This window comes from Euprymna scolopes, chromosome 12 (genome assembly GCF_053919585.1).
Source record: "Euprymna scolopes isolate OS-2025 chromosome 12, ASM5391958v1, whole genome shotgun sequence".
Lineage (NCBI taxonomy): Eukaryota > Metazoa > Mollusca > Cephalopoda > Sepiida > Sepiolidae > Euprymna > Euprymna scolopes.
Genome location: NC_136493.1, coordinates 5,764,928 through 5,780,994, shown reverse-complemented (window position 1 = coordinate 5,780,994; position 16,067 = coordinate 5,764,928). Strand labels below are relative to the sequence as shown.

The following is a 16,067-nucleotide window of genomic DNA, read 5'->3' as shown; positions in this document are numbered from 1 at the left end:
CCATTGATACGAAATTCTTCGTTTCTTTCGACATATCCAGTTTATATACAAATGTCCCCCTAGACGAAACTATAGGCATTTGCGCCGACTTTCTGTATCGTGGTCCTACAGAGACCCCAAGATTTCCAGAAAACGTTTTTATCGAACTAATGGAGAAGGCTACTAAGTCGGTTGCCTTTAGCTTTGATAATATGATGTACAGACAGATCGATGGCGTCTCGATGGGCAGTCCTTTAGGTCCTAGTATTGCAAACATTTTCGTTGGTTTTTATGAACGTCTGCTTTTTAATAACGTGCCGAAACCTTGGTGTTATGTACGGTACGTCGACGACACTTTTGCTTCCTTTCGGTCACGTGAGGCTTGTTCTTTTTTTTCCAACATTTAAATAAGCTCCACCCATCTTTGCAATTCACAATGGAGGAAGAAAGGGACAATATGCTGCCATTCCTCGACGTACTCGTGGAGCGCACTCCTTCTGTTTTTCTCACCAGTATATATAGGAAGCCGACATTTACGGGACTGTATCTCAGTTGGAATTCTTTTGCACCCAAGCGCAGAAAGAAAGACCTCATCAGAACTCTCACGCATCGAGCTTTGATGATCTGTTCTAGTTCTCGATTGACGTCCGAGCTTCACAAAATTAAAGAAAGTTTCCTCTCCAATGGATACCCCGAGCAACTAGTCTCATATACTATCCGAAGTAAGGTTGACATCTTTAATAGAGCTAAGGTATATGGTCCTCCTTGTTGCTCCATTTATCTCAAGCTTCCGTGGTTAGGCTCTTCCATCCAACCTTTAGCAGACAAAATATCGTCTTCAGTAACACATTGTTTTAATGCTAATTTGCGCATTATTTATTCCACTCGTCCTGCTTTACCTTCCTTTCTTAAGGACGCCTTGCCTTCCAATGAACAAAGTTCGGTTATTTACCTTTACCGATGTCAGTGCGACGCTGACTATGTTGGCAAGACGATACAGCGATTATCGGTCAAAGTGGCTCAGCATGTTCCAGGCTGTATCCGTAGACACGAACCGGTCCCGTCTTCTAGAAGTTCACAGACGCAAGAATCTTCTATAGGTGACCACTTGTTGGACAAGAGAACGTGTCGTGATCTCTACTCTGATAACAGTTTTTCCATTTTACATAGAGCACGACATCGTTTCCACCTCGATGTACTAGAGGCTATTGTCATCAATTCTCGACGTCCCTCTCTCTGCAGACAATAGCAGTTAAAACATTCACTGCAGTTATTTAATGATTCTTGGTCGTCCGTGAACTATATATATATATATATAGTAACTTCATTAAACGTTTATTAATCCGTGTAGGAGATTTTTTTGTTTATATAATTTTACTTCGTATGCATATACTAGCTGTCAGCCTGGCGTTTCCCGGTTATAGAATACGCTTATGTATGATATTTTAATTGATGCAGATTGCGTATGTATTATTATAGAATCAATCCCCTATGGATTATTACGTATTACGAGGAATAATTTTCCCGGTGAACTAATTTTCAAATAAATAAATAAATAAATAAGAGTAGGTAGTAGTTTGCTTGAAGCAGTGTTGGTAAAGGAATATATGGAAGTTTTAAAAGCCGAAAACAATGCGAAGAAAGACCGGAATCATGAAAGTAAAAAAAGAAAACCAAACAGAAAGTAGACGGGTATGTTTGAGTAGAGAAATGTCTAACTGTTTATTAGTCTATCATTCCTCACCTAAATGTATAATTATTTTATAACCAAGTTGCTGGTATGTCTAGTTTAGCCATATGGAGCTGGGGGTAATTTTATTTTACACAAAAACATAATAAATACGTAAAATAAAATTACCCCAGCTCCATATTTCTGCGATCCTGACCTTTTTCTGCAGTCCTGTCCTCTTCTCTTCCTCCATCTTGAATATAGTTGTGTTTTCTATTTTGAAAAGGGGAGGTCCCTCTTTCCCGAAATTAATAAAAGTTCCATACTACCAACGGACTTTGTATACACCATTCATACTAGCAACTTGGTTATAAAATAATTATACATTTAGGTGAGGAATGATAGACGAATAAACAGTTAGACATTTCTCTACTCAAACATACCCGTCTGCTTTTTATTTTTATTTTCTTTACTTTCATGATTCCGATCTTTCTTCGCATTGTGTTTGGCTTTTAAAACTTCCATACAAATAAATAAATAAATAATAATAATGATAATTTCGTTCATCAAATTCCGATCGGATTTTTTCGATTTCTGATACTTATCGGCTGGATTTTTGTACAAAACATATCTAAGAACACTGCCAGAAATATAAATTAGCTTTGTGTGAAATTTGAAAAGAATGGGCTTAGCTGTTTTGGAACCTATGAGGAAGCAACTTACACACAAAAAGTGACTTTTACATATAATAGAGATAGAGAAACAAATCTATCTCTTTACACTCATATATATATATATATATATATATATATATATATATATATATATATATATATATAATTAGCTTTTAGAGAGAGAGAGAGAGAGAGAGAGAGAGAGAGAGAAAGAGTGAGAGATCACATACTTAACTCTTTAAATATATATTATATATATAGTATATGTGAAAGCGATAATTGTGTATGCACACACACGCACACACACACACACACATATATAAATGTGTGTGTGTGTGTGTGTGTGTTTTTTTTATTACATTTTCACCCCAAACAAGGCACATTGCCACTTTAATGTAGGGGGCTACTATCAGGGGAAACATCTACTGGGGTACTATGTAGGGATTAGGGCAGCGAGATGTTGGTTCACGTTGCACTTGAACTTATGCATGTCAGTACAGTTGGGGAAGCAGTGACCTGGAATGGAATTCCAAAGTCTAGCAGTTCTGGGGAAGAAACTACTGGAGTAGAAAGATCTTTTACATCTAGGGATCTCTACAGTGTGGGGGTGGGATTTTGTAGCTTGTCGGGTCTGTCGAGGGTGTTCACGTCGTGGGGGCACAAGTGCTTGCAGTTCTTCAGAGCATTCACCATTATAATACTTGTAGAACAGGCAGAGGGATGCAACGTTTCGACGATGGGACAGAGGCTGAAGTTTTGATGCCAGTTTAGGGCCTATCAGATTTGCGACTCTCTTTTGAACCCTGTCAAGGAGCGAGAGACTAGTAGCCGATGCACCGGCCCAAATATGACAGCAATACTCCATACATGGGCGAATAGTGGCCTTATAGAGGTAAGGATACTTTCGGGTGTTAGAAGTTTTCTAGCACGGTAGAGAGAGCCCACCTTCCTCGCAGCGGCCCTGGCAATGCCCTCGATGTAATTGTTCCAGCTCATGTTTCCTGTGAACGTTAGGCCAAGGAGCTTGAAAGACGTACTCTCAGCTAAAGAGTTGTTGGCCATTGCTATAGGTGGTAGAGAAGGTTTCTTGTAATTATTGAATGAAACCAGTTTTGTCTTGGTGGCATTCAACGTTACGATCCATTTTTGTCCCCATTCCACTACTGATTTGAGGTCATCCTCTAGTGTTTCTGCCATTACTTTAGATATATGTTCATTTGTTTTCCTGTCGTGCCTGCTATAGAGTGTGGTGTCATCAGCATATATACCCATCTCAGAGGCAATTTTGTCGGGGAGGTCATTTATGAATATCAGGAACAGCAGAGGACCAAGGAGAGATCCCTGGGGCACTCCCGCATTTATATTATATTGTTTAGACGTACGACCGTCGAGGACAACCTGGATTTTTCTCTTATCTAAGAAGGATTTAATTATGTTAAGCATTCTACCAGTGATACCGTAAGATCTAATCTTCCTGAGGAGACCCTCATGCCATACCCTGTCAAAAGCCTTAGATATATCTAGAGCTACCGCTCTGCCCTCTCCCGCTTTGTCCAGTGAATGGTATATGCGTTCAGAGATTACAGTGAGGATGTCTGCCGTGGAACGGGCTTGTCTAAATCCATATTGATGGTCGGTCAGAAGTTTAGCATCTGTAAGGTGCTGGACTAGAGCATGGTTAATTAAGGTCTTAAATATTTTGGCAAAAAGTGGGAGGAGGCTAATAGGGCGATAATTTAATGGGTCAGTTCTTTCGCCAGAATTCTTAAATACTGGTACCACAGAAGCAGTTTTCCAACAGCTCGGAAAGCAAGATTCATTAAGGCATTTGTTGTAGAGTTTGGAGAGAACTGGAGCTACTTCGGCTGAGCATTTTTTTAATAGCACAGCTGGGATGAGGTCGGTGTTAATGATTATTTGTGAATATTCACACATGTATGCGCAGATACATGTACACAGATGAGCATGCAGCATATTTAAAAAAGAAAACATAACCTTCCATATATATCCGTACAACACACACACACACACACACACACACACACACACACACACACACACACACACACACACACACACACATACACACATATATATATATATATATGTGTGTGTGTGTGTGTGTGTGTGTGTGTGTGTGTGTGTGTACATCAAAAATTCCTTTTGTTACGCTTAAAATAGTTTTCTGTTTATGGGTACAAAGTAAAACATGGATCACCCAGATCTCCATCCATTAAACAATATTTGACATTCCCTCTTCGGTTTAATCGTTGGGAAGTAGCTTACATCGACTCTAAATTGTCGTGTGTCCTTGCGAAGAACTATGACTCTTCTATTGTCTGCCAATGACCCTCTCTATATAGTTGGACCTGCTCTTTGTCGCTCATGGCGAACTCACTTGCTTCGACAAATTACTGAAGAGTAAAATGCGACAGTCATTAAAACCATTGGGATACGACGTGTTTAATTGGCCTCTTTAAATCCAATCCTTCGCAAGGGCCATTAGATTGTAATAAGCTATCATTTGAACATAGCGTGCACAGCGATCTTGCGGGCTGATTATTGATCCGAGCTTCCGAGCGAAAGTAGCTGCCTATGCTGGAAAGAAAGACCATTAATAATTGGTAATAATTCTGAAATATTCACAGATATTGGAAGCACACAATGATGAATTCTGCTATTGAAGAGTAAGAAAAATACTTAAAAGAGTGACCCGTTGAGTCATACATTGAGCTGAGTAAAATTGTTTAAGTCAGAAAAAATAAGTTTAGAAAAGTAATTAAATATAAAAATAAGATGAAATAAAAAAGTAGTTTCTCTTTATTCTCTCCCTCTTTCGCTTTTCCTCTCTCTCTCTTCTTCCGTCTCTCTCTCTCTCTCTCTCTCTCTCTATATATATATATATATATATATTTCAGCCTGCTCGGGTGTTTGTGTTGAGCAAAAAACAAAAAAAGTGGTAGTAGTGTTAGTGTTAGAGAATGGATCAAGAGAGAGAGAGAGAGAAAGAGAGAGAGAGAGACAGAGAAAGAGAGAGTTAGAGAGAGAGAGAAAGAGAGAGAGAGAGAGAGAGAGAGAGAGAGATATGTGTAAATTATATTGAAACACGTTGACCGGAAGTCAGGATCAGCTGATCGGATTGCGTGTGAGTCACGTGATTAGGTTACCTGAATCCTAGAGATTTGGTTTGGACGTAGAAGGCAACGGACGGCTTTAGACGTCTCCTCCCCTTCACGGGGGGGGTCTGACGTGTGTAGAAACGAGACCAAGAGTACCACGCAAGACAGAGATTCACTTTCCATCTTCTGCGAGACATCTGGAAAGTGAAATAAAAACTATAATACAAATTCTGGTGCCAGTGGACCAGTCCACCTGTACATGGGTGGAAAGAAAAAAGAAGTCGAGCCTGGAGGTTACCATAAAAAATATTATATAGACACAGCGAAAAGAAAAAAGAAATATTGTACACTAGACATAAAAGATGATGTTGTCTTTGGGTGATGATATTTCGTGATTTCGAGTAGGATCAACATGGGAAAAAGTCCATGTGTGGGATTCCGATATTTTTCGCAGAGCTATATGCTTTAAAAGGCAGTTGCGGTTACCGACCTGGAAAAAAGTTTTTTTTCCACTATAGTAGAGCGAAATGTATTTCTGTCCGGCATTGGAGGGCAAATGGAATTCCTCTGACGTGGCGTAAGTGGCAGAAGAGTAAATGGCAGAAGAGGCCATAATAAAAATCACTCAGGTAAGTAAAAGGTGATTTTTTAAAAAAATTTTCAGAAAACCCAAGTGTTGGAGTGAATGAACCGTCTCCCCTCCAAGACACGAGATGTTCCAGATGGACCAACATCCAAGACGCAGAAGATATGTTGAAAAAATACATATACCACACACACACACACACACACACACACACACACACACACACACACACACACAACGGCATATGAACATATCATTTAATAGAAAGAACAGCTAGACGATCACACGACATTAAGGCTGATTAGACGATTGCACACGATTCCCTTTATGATATAACGAAACAGTAGGAAGGCAGGCTCGGACCCGTACCGCAAAGGAACAAAAGAACGGGAAAAATCTGACGTCTTTGCTGTTACGACTACCTCCAAACTGGAAGTGACGTAGGTTTTAGTTAAGGCTAGACAATCGAAAGGAGAAGACAACTTTCGAAAATATCGGCGAAAAAAGCGACCCCATGTAGAAAAGTGCCCAGTTTAAGGTGAATATATTAATGATTTAGCCAATTTTTCGATATTTGTCGTCAAAAAGGTCGAACTTGAAATCGATACTAATCTTGTAAAAATCCGTCGCATCTATCGACAGCTTTGTGCATACATACATACATTTATATATTGGTAACTCAAATTTTCGACCCAAACCGATTAAAAAGCTTGCCTTATCTCTGAATACCCTTTATGTAAAATTTCAAATGTTTAGACCAGAAATTGTCTGAATAATTTGGTAGAGACCGAAGCGATCAATTTAAAAAAAAAAATTGTCCCCTATTATGACCCCTTAACCTTTATTGTTTTGGGCTCAAATCAATTTATTAAGTTGAATCCATATCCAAGAAACCTATATCCAACATTTCAAGTGTTTAGACCCAAAATTGTCGTAGGAGCTATAGAGTTCTGAAAGGTCAAATCGTTGAACTTTGACCCCTTAACAGCCAAACTTCTGGCCGAAACCCGATCACATACATCTTCCCAAATCTCAGTACCCTGTATATCAAATTTCGAGTCTGTAGACTAAAAATTGACAGAGTTATTGCGTAGGGAAATGTACGCAGACAGACACACAGACACACAGACACGTTCACTTTTATACACACACACACACACACACACACACACACACACACACATACACACACACACACACATATATATATATATATATATATATATATATATATATATATATATATATATATATATATACCAGACCGCAAAGGAACAAACAAAAATAAATAGGAAATAAATGAAAATCCGACTCGGCATTTTTAAAAATGCAAATGGAATTCATTTATTCGTGGTTCTTCCAAAATTACGCATTTCATTATAGTTATAAAGTCTTTTTACACCCACATGTACGTTTCAAAAGTCTCTGATGCCGGCGCCAGCCAATGCTTCCACACATTCGTATTCACACGCCCATCTTAGCCGGCACGCAACTTACTTCTCTCCTTGACCACGTAATGTATTTTCCCACTTTTTCTTGTGACGCAAGCCTAAACACACCTGCTTATTTGCATACGTGCTTTAACGGCTGATGCTGCTAATATTTTCTCACACGCGCCCATAGGCACATTCAATTAAAGTATTTTAAAATCAAGTACAGAGACGCAGCACTACGATGGAGTGACAGAAGTTGGAGCTTGGTTGACAGTGCGTGAACTATTAGGTTAGGGACTCTTTTTTGGGAAACTGCCAGTAAAGAGAGACTAGTAGATGGTGAGCCAGTCTATATGTGGAAATAATATTCAATGCCTGTGCGAATGGTGGCTTCGTAGAGATATAAGATACAATCAATTATAGTTGTTTTTTTTAGTGAAAGGAGACTACCTTATTGACAGAAGCCTTGGCAATGTCTTCTTATTTATACTGCATGTGAACATTTCTACGTTTTTGGCATATATTGTCATAGTCAGAAAGAATAAATGAACTGAGGTATTACAGAATTAATTTTATAATTTGTTACTTATCTGCACGTAGGCCTCGGATTTTGCGAGTTCGACAAAGATTTCTCACATTTTGGCCGATGTAAACTTCGACTTTCTCCAGGTATATCTGGTCGAATGCGAGACTCTTTCTGTCGAACTCGGGAATCTATACGGAATTTTAAACGAGCCACTTGATTAATCCACATGTGTAGCCTACTCTCATTCTGTAAGCCGTAACCGATTAGAAGTTTTGCATAATCCACAATTGTATTCATAGTAAACCCCCGCACTAACAATTAAAAAAAAATCAGTGCTAAGTAACACTCTTCTAGAGGTTGAAGGTTCAATCCTCGGCGTGAACAGAACTAAGAAAGCAATTGCGAATTACTTTAAACTTCAACTGAATTATGGCTAACGGAACGAGAGCATGCTATCCCTATGGATTAAAGAGTTTCTCTGTACAGAATCCCGACTTCGACAGAAAGATTCCCAAGTTTGACATGATACACCCGAAGAAGGTTAAAAGTTAAATTAGCACAGTTTGATCTTTCTGGATTTTGAGATGAAGATTGGTTATTCGTATCATTTGGATTCATCGGACTACTGTTCACATCTTGAGTATGATATTCACAATGTAAGAACCTGTGGCGCAGTGGAAAAATCAATTGTAAAAAGTGATATTCTCCTGAAGGTTAAAGTTTTAATCTCAATGTGGGCAACCGAAAAATAAAATGGCGAATTACTTAGGACTTCTATCCAGCCATGACTGATGGAACAAGAGCACGCCACCCTCGTGAAGTAAATAAATGGTTCTACTCGAAATTCTGTCCAAATTCCCGAGTTCGACAGAAATATTTCCGAGTTCGACAAGATACACCTGAAAAAATCGAAAATTAAACATGATTTTCCTACGAAGCCAAGACTACTACTACTACTACTACTACTACTACTACTACTACTACTACTCTATATCCGTCCCTTTTCCTGCCTTCTTTCCTTCCTTCTTTTTATTTTTTGTTTACATTTCTACATACAAAATAGTTGTGTGAGAACGGTGAATTTGTTGACACATTTACTAATCTGTTTCAATATTAGCTTTATTTTATTTTATTTATTTAGGTTTTTTGCTTCAGGTTTTATTAATTATTTTTTTTTAGATTTTAAGTTCTATAACTTGGTTGAAGGATTCCAATATGGGTTTTTCATTCTTATATTTCTCATCGGTAGGTTCATGTGCGTTTTTGCTGCTAAATGACTTTCGTCGGCCTCCGATTCGTAGGAAAATCATGTTCAATTTTCGATTTTTGAGCGATTATTCGGAAAAATAGGTAACTTTACACGAATAGGAGGATTTTTTTTCATATTTGAGTGATCCGTCCATGATCTTTCATTTTAATATACTTTTATAGAAATGTTTTTGTTATGTAAAAAAAAACAAAAACTATTTTTTTATGTCATAAGTGTCACGCTCATACATGAATTCCATAACTGATATAACATACTGACCCAACGGGTCACGGATAGTCTAGTATATAGATAAGAGAACAGTAGTTCGAATAATTATAGCAATACAAATTATCAATACTAATTTTAAAAATATGTTTTGTTCTTACTAAAATATGTTTTGTTCTTACTAAAATAAAAAAAAAAAATTAAAGTCGTATTTGAACATTTTTTCCGAATGATCCGTTTTAAAAGATTAAAAGCAATGATTTAATGCAAATATTCTCTTCACAAATATTTCAACTGATGCGATGTTCACTTTTTTAAAAATTTGAATTCGGTTCCATTAGTGTTTGTTGTTCATCTGCCCCTGTCTCAAAACAACGCGTCACCTTCGTCGTGTTATTTGAAAAGAAACTTTTAGGTATATTGTTAAATATTATTTTCAAACTTTCGTTTTCAGTTTTTTTTTTTACTTCCGGTTTGTCGTTTTCATTTCCGGAGTGGCATCTCGCCATTGTTCTTTGCATCAACAACGGACAACAGATTTGTTAGAAGATATTTTTAATACTTTTTCAAACAATTTTGCGAAAAAAAAAATGAAATCTTATCGCCAACAAAATAAATTTTACTTAGTTAAATTTCCATACGAGACATTTTGTTTTGGTGCGGAAATATGTTACTAGAATCGAGGAGTCGAGGAAAAGACATTGTTACAAATCTAAGAATGAATAGAAGGCGCATTCTCGTCTCTCTTGTTTTGACCAAAACATTTTTGACAATAAATCCTTTTTATTTACTGAAAACTATTATTGGTTTGTTTACGCATTTTAAGTTTATCTATCTATCTATCTATCTATCTATCTATCTATCTATCTATCTATCTATCTATAAAGTGAGAATGTGTGTGTATGAGGACAATTCTTAACATATATACTAAACGAATTTTTGATCTACTGACTTGAAATTTAGTATATAGGGTATTCAGACATAGAAAACTCTAATCTGTTTTCATCCAGAAAAAAGAGCTGCAAGGGATCAAAATTAAAAAATTTAGACATGTTTTTAATCGAATTTTCTCCGGATAATAGAGTTGAAACTGAAAAATTGGTCCTGTGGGGGGTAATCGAATATTTTCTGTTTGTGAACTGTTTCACGAATGCACATGTATGCAACGTTTAAGTGCGAGATTCCTTATGCTAAAAATAAGTAGGTTTGAAAACACTTTTAAAAGGTCGTCTCTGACCTAATGGTTATCGCACTTAACTCACTGTTTTTAGGTTTTGGTTTCGATATCAGCTCGAGTATTTTTTTTTCACTTACGAGAACTGAACTGTTTAGAAAAAACAATACTCCCATGCACATGTCTCAGTGTCTGGATGAATTAAAATACAATTTATATATGTCTATGAACTTATCCCCATTTTACGACTGGACAACGCCGGGCAGACTGTCAGTATATATATATAAATAAATAAATAAATATATATATATATATATATATATATATATATATATATATATATATATATATATGTACTAGCATTTCATCCCGGCGTTGCCCGGATGTTTGGAGGTGTATGCTGAGCAAAAAACAAAAGGGTTAATTTTAACTTTGACCCCTATTATGACCCCTTAACATTTATTGTTTTGGGCTCAAATCAAGTTATTAAGTTAGATCCATGTTCAAGGAACCCATATCTAAAATCTCAAGTGTTTAGACCCAAAATTGTCGGAGGAGTTTGGTAGAGTTCTCAAAGGTCAAATCGTTGAACTTTGACCCCTTAACAGCCGAATTTCTGGCCGAAAACCGATCACATCGATTTTCCCAAATCTCAGCACCCTGTATATCAAATTTCGAGTCTGTAGACTAAAAAGTTATTGCATATGAAAATGCACACATACACACTTTCATTTATATATATATATATATATATATATATATATATATATATATATATATATATATATATATATATATATATATATATATATAACGAACGTTTAAGGAATTGAAACCACCTTCCAAATTCCACAATTTACACTTTTTTCTTTTTCACGTTCATTTCATCGATTACAAACTTAACTTTCAGATTAAAAAATAAAATTTGAAAAAAAAAATTTCATGACTTTTTCGTCGGGGATCAGTTTTCAACTATAACGTTCTACTAAATTGAACACGCACTTCGTGACTATCGTAAAGAAATATATATATATATATATATATATATATATATATATATATATATATATACTAGCAAGGAGACTCGACGTTTCCTGTGATTGGATAAGGATTAACGAATGTTTTCACTTCCAATACTCTTATTTTCACCAAAATTGGTGGAGTAACCGATTTTTCAATCAACTTTATTAATTTCTTGCTTTAATTGGGGGCCTACCGGGAGGAAGTTTCCCATACTTTACCGAAGTGCTTTAGTTCACAATAAACTGTTGTATACATTGCACTGTAGAGAATCTACCGTTGATTTTATAAATAATTTTTCAATAAATTTTTTTGAATAAAAGTTTAAAGTGCAACACTCATGGTTCAGTTGTGCTCTAAACCGAAATATTATTTCGAACACACCCATGTCTTATCAAAAAACATTCTTTTATTTATTTATTTTTTTTTTACACAGTGATCACCACTTATCAAGGCCCGAAAGCCACTCAGGGATAAGGGTTATTGCAAGTACATTACGTTAGTGTGGAGATTTGATGAAGTGTTTGCTTAAGGGGGCGGTTCATTAGGAATTTGTTAACATTGGACTTGAAGACATCCAGGTTGTAGTCCGGAGGGAAGCAGGCAGAAGGAACAGAGTTCCACAGGCGTGCAGTTCTAAGAAAGAAGCTTTGTTCATGGAATCCACATTTTGATTTAGGCACAGATATAGAGTGGGGAAAATTTTTCACAGTGGATTCAGCTAGACGGGTGTTTTTCGTGAAAGATTGGCGAGGGGGGGGACCAGAGATTGGAGTTCAGACGAGCACCTGGCATGGAAATAACGATAAAACAAAGATAGGCTCGCAACGTCTCTTCTGTGGGAGAGAGGTTGCAGGGTAGAGAAAAGGGCATCCCCCACTAAGCCACGAAGTCTATTTTGTACTCTGTCAAGGCAGGATAGGCTGTTTTTAGCAGCTCCTGACCAGATATGGCAACAGTATTCCATCCTTGGACGTACTTAGCTTTTATATAGATAGAGAATTGCATCAGTAGTGAGATATCTTCTGGAGCGGTAGAAGAATACCACCATCTTTCCAGCGACCTTGGCAACAGACTTGATGTACGTGTTCCATTTCAGATCAGAAGTTTGTCAAAACACGGGGCCTCACCCAGACGAGAGCCATCCATCACAATTGATGCCAGCTGGGGATCAGAGCGTTGATGATGTAAGGATAGGAGTTTGGTTTTGGATGCATTAAAGGTAACCAGCCACATCTTCCCCCACTGAACCACGCGCTCGAGATAAGAGGAGAGAGAATCAGAGAGAACTTTGTCATTTACAGCCTTTGATGTATTGCCGTAGATGGTCGTGTCATCAGCATAGATGTCAACGAATGATTTAAGTATGTGTTTAGGGAGGTCATTGATGTAGATCAGGAAGAGAGTTGGGCCCAGGATTGACCCCTGAGGGACTCCAGCATTTATATTGCAGGCCTCCGATTTTTGTCCATCTACCACTACTCTTATGAGCCTATCGGAGAGAAATGATTTAATGATTGAGAAAACATTTCCAGTTATACCGTAGCTGAAAATCTTGTGAAGTAGACCCTTATGCCATACCTTTTCGAAGGCCTTTGATATGTCAAGAGCAATTGCCCTAGAAAGGAAGCCTTTGTCAAGAGATTCACTAATCCTGTGGAATATAACCGTCAGCACACCTGCGGTAGATCTTGCAGAGCGGAAACCATATTGTGTGTCACTAAGAAGGTTATTCCTGCTGAGGTGGTTTACTATTTCTCTATTTTATATGGATTCCAGCAACTTACTCATAACACACAGGAGACTTATAGGTCTGTACTGAGAGGGAGATGACTTATCACCTGAATTCTTAAATACAGGGCAAACTGATGAGGTCTTCCAGGGAGTCGGAAAGCACTTCTCCTTAAGGCAGCGCTTAAATAGTTTTTATACGACGGCCTCTTCTGTGCAGTGATAAATCTTCTATAATACACTTGTGATGTTAAGCTGTAAGGGTATCAAATTTATAATCGGAGTTTTTCGATAATCGATACCTATCAGAGGCATTATAATACAAACTTAGCTAAAAACACTCCCCTACACTTAAAGCACATTTGTGTAAAATTAAAACAAACCGAATTAGCTGCTCTAGAGTCCATAGGAAATGAACTCACACGCACACACACACACAGACACCCTCGACATAAAGACACACACACACACAGGACAAAGTGCCTATTATATATACGTATATACAGTGTGGAACGATAAAAAAAATTTCCTAGAAAAAACGACATGATTTTATTTCCGTTGACGAAAACCGGTTTTCTTTTTTTGTTGCAGATCATCTACTAGTCGACTAGTTGTGTATGAATCTCAAGAGCAATAGGAGCCTTCTATCATGTCTTAAAGTGACACAATATCTAACGAGAGAGACCAGAGATACGTCACTGGATAATTCATGCTCTTCTACTAATCTAAGTAATGACAACAGGATCATTGCCAGCGCCCTCAAATAAAAATCCGGACAGTCCAACACTTGAGAGCATTACTCAACAAAGTTTTCTTTGGTGTCGTTTCAATTGAAGGCCACATCATGCCACCCCTCATTGTCGAAGTCGGTATAGATGTCAACACCAAATGTACCTGAATATGCTGAACAGTGTCGTGATCCCTTGGTGTAATCCGATGGCTGCTGGCAGACCTTCGTTGTGACAGCAAGACTCGGCGTTGGCGCATAATTTCAAAGAGACTCAGGCTTGACTTCAGAAAGAGTGCTACAACTTTCTTCCTGAACTGCATATATATATATATATATATATATATATATATATATATATATATATATATATATATACACACACACACACACACATATATATTGTTGCAATATTTTTTAGCTGATGAGGGGGTATAGTCCCTCACAGTTGGAAGATTCTATTTATAAACGATGCTGCTAGGAACTGACGGATCAAATTAATTCATGGTCTAGTACCAAGAATTGTTCCATAAAAGTTAAACCTTTTCTCTAGCAACTTCGCATATGTTTTCTCCGTGTCAACACGGGAAGAATCTATTGCTCTGTGTCTTCCAACCCATGAACTGTCTACTAAGAACCAGTCACTTCCAGGACTTGTATAGAACAACTAACCATCGGAAACTGTTCTGAAAGCAAACATGGCTTTCAACTCAATATATATATATATATATATATATATATATATATATATATATATATATATATATATATATATATAGTCATCCACAAACATAGCCTACAAGTGCGGCTAGACAAACAATGACCTCAAGCAAGGATCGAAACTCGACCGCCCAAATCACAGTCAGTGTTTCTAACCGTTACGTTATTCGGCTATATATAATAGTGAATGCTTATAGTGAAATGTATGTGTGTATGATTATATATATATATATATATATATATATATATATATATATATATATATATACAATGATGAGGCATTAACTAATATATACACATATATGCGATACGTGAAATATAATATATATCGAATGGAAAATAGTAAGACAAGCAAACACATGTAGAGACCTAGACGATCCATATAGATTATGCATTCATGAAAAATTTGCTATCCTATACTTTAGAGAGCCCCAGCATCTATTAAACTGTAGTAGCGAAATAGCGAAAAACTGTGTTCACAGGATAAACTTTACTCTAGGATAGCGATACAAAATAATTTTAACATTAACAATATCAATAGAAAATAAATAAATAAAATAGACATATATATACATAAATTATCATATATAAACTAACATAAAAAACAAAACACATTTAACCTAGTTTTAAAAAGATCAAAACATTAGATATCTACACTCCCCGCCAAAATAGCACACACAAAGGAAGGGGTCAACTGGAGTTAACTGGTCCTGTGTCCTGTAAGTGCCTGCTCATTGTCTGTTTAGGAAGGATGCGGTGGAAACTAGAAAGCTGATTGGCTAACTAGAAACTCAATAGAATGTGTCTGTATAAAAACACGAAACAAGCACAACTCCTCACCTAAGCCTGATAAATTCTAGCGTTGATTAAACGCGGAATATTCTGTGTAGCTTAATTGCCATATATATTTTATACCTTATTATGTATATAATTAAGTTACACAGTATGTTTTTGCGTTTTATGTAGGTAAATTGCCATATATTTTTTTCAAAACTTACTGTTTAGCTTTACTTACATATAGAGTACTCTCGTAGTAAATACTGAAAATAGACATATAAAATTTTCTGTACATATAGGATTATATATATATATATATATATATATATATATATATATATATATATATATATATATATATACCAATCGTTTTAAACCTCTTGTCCTAGAAGCATAAGAAAAAATCAGATTGGATCGATACGATTCTAGATTGATTGCTTCAATAATTGGATTAAAAC

General features: G+C 36.6%; 1 protein-coding gene across 1 annotated transcript; it reads left to right on the top strand.

Moving 5' to 3' along the window:
• Positions 1-415: 415 nt before the first annotated feature.
• On the top strand, positions 416-1,228 carry LOC145291593 (uncharacterized). The gene has a single exon (XM_080137670.1). The coding sequence runs from the start codon at positions 416-418 to the stop codon at positions 1,226-1,228; it is 813 nt and encodes a 270-aa protein (XP_079993796.1).
• Positions 1,229-16,067: the final 14,839 nt, after the last annotated feature.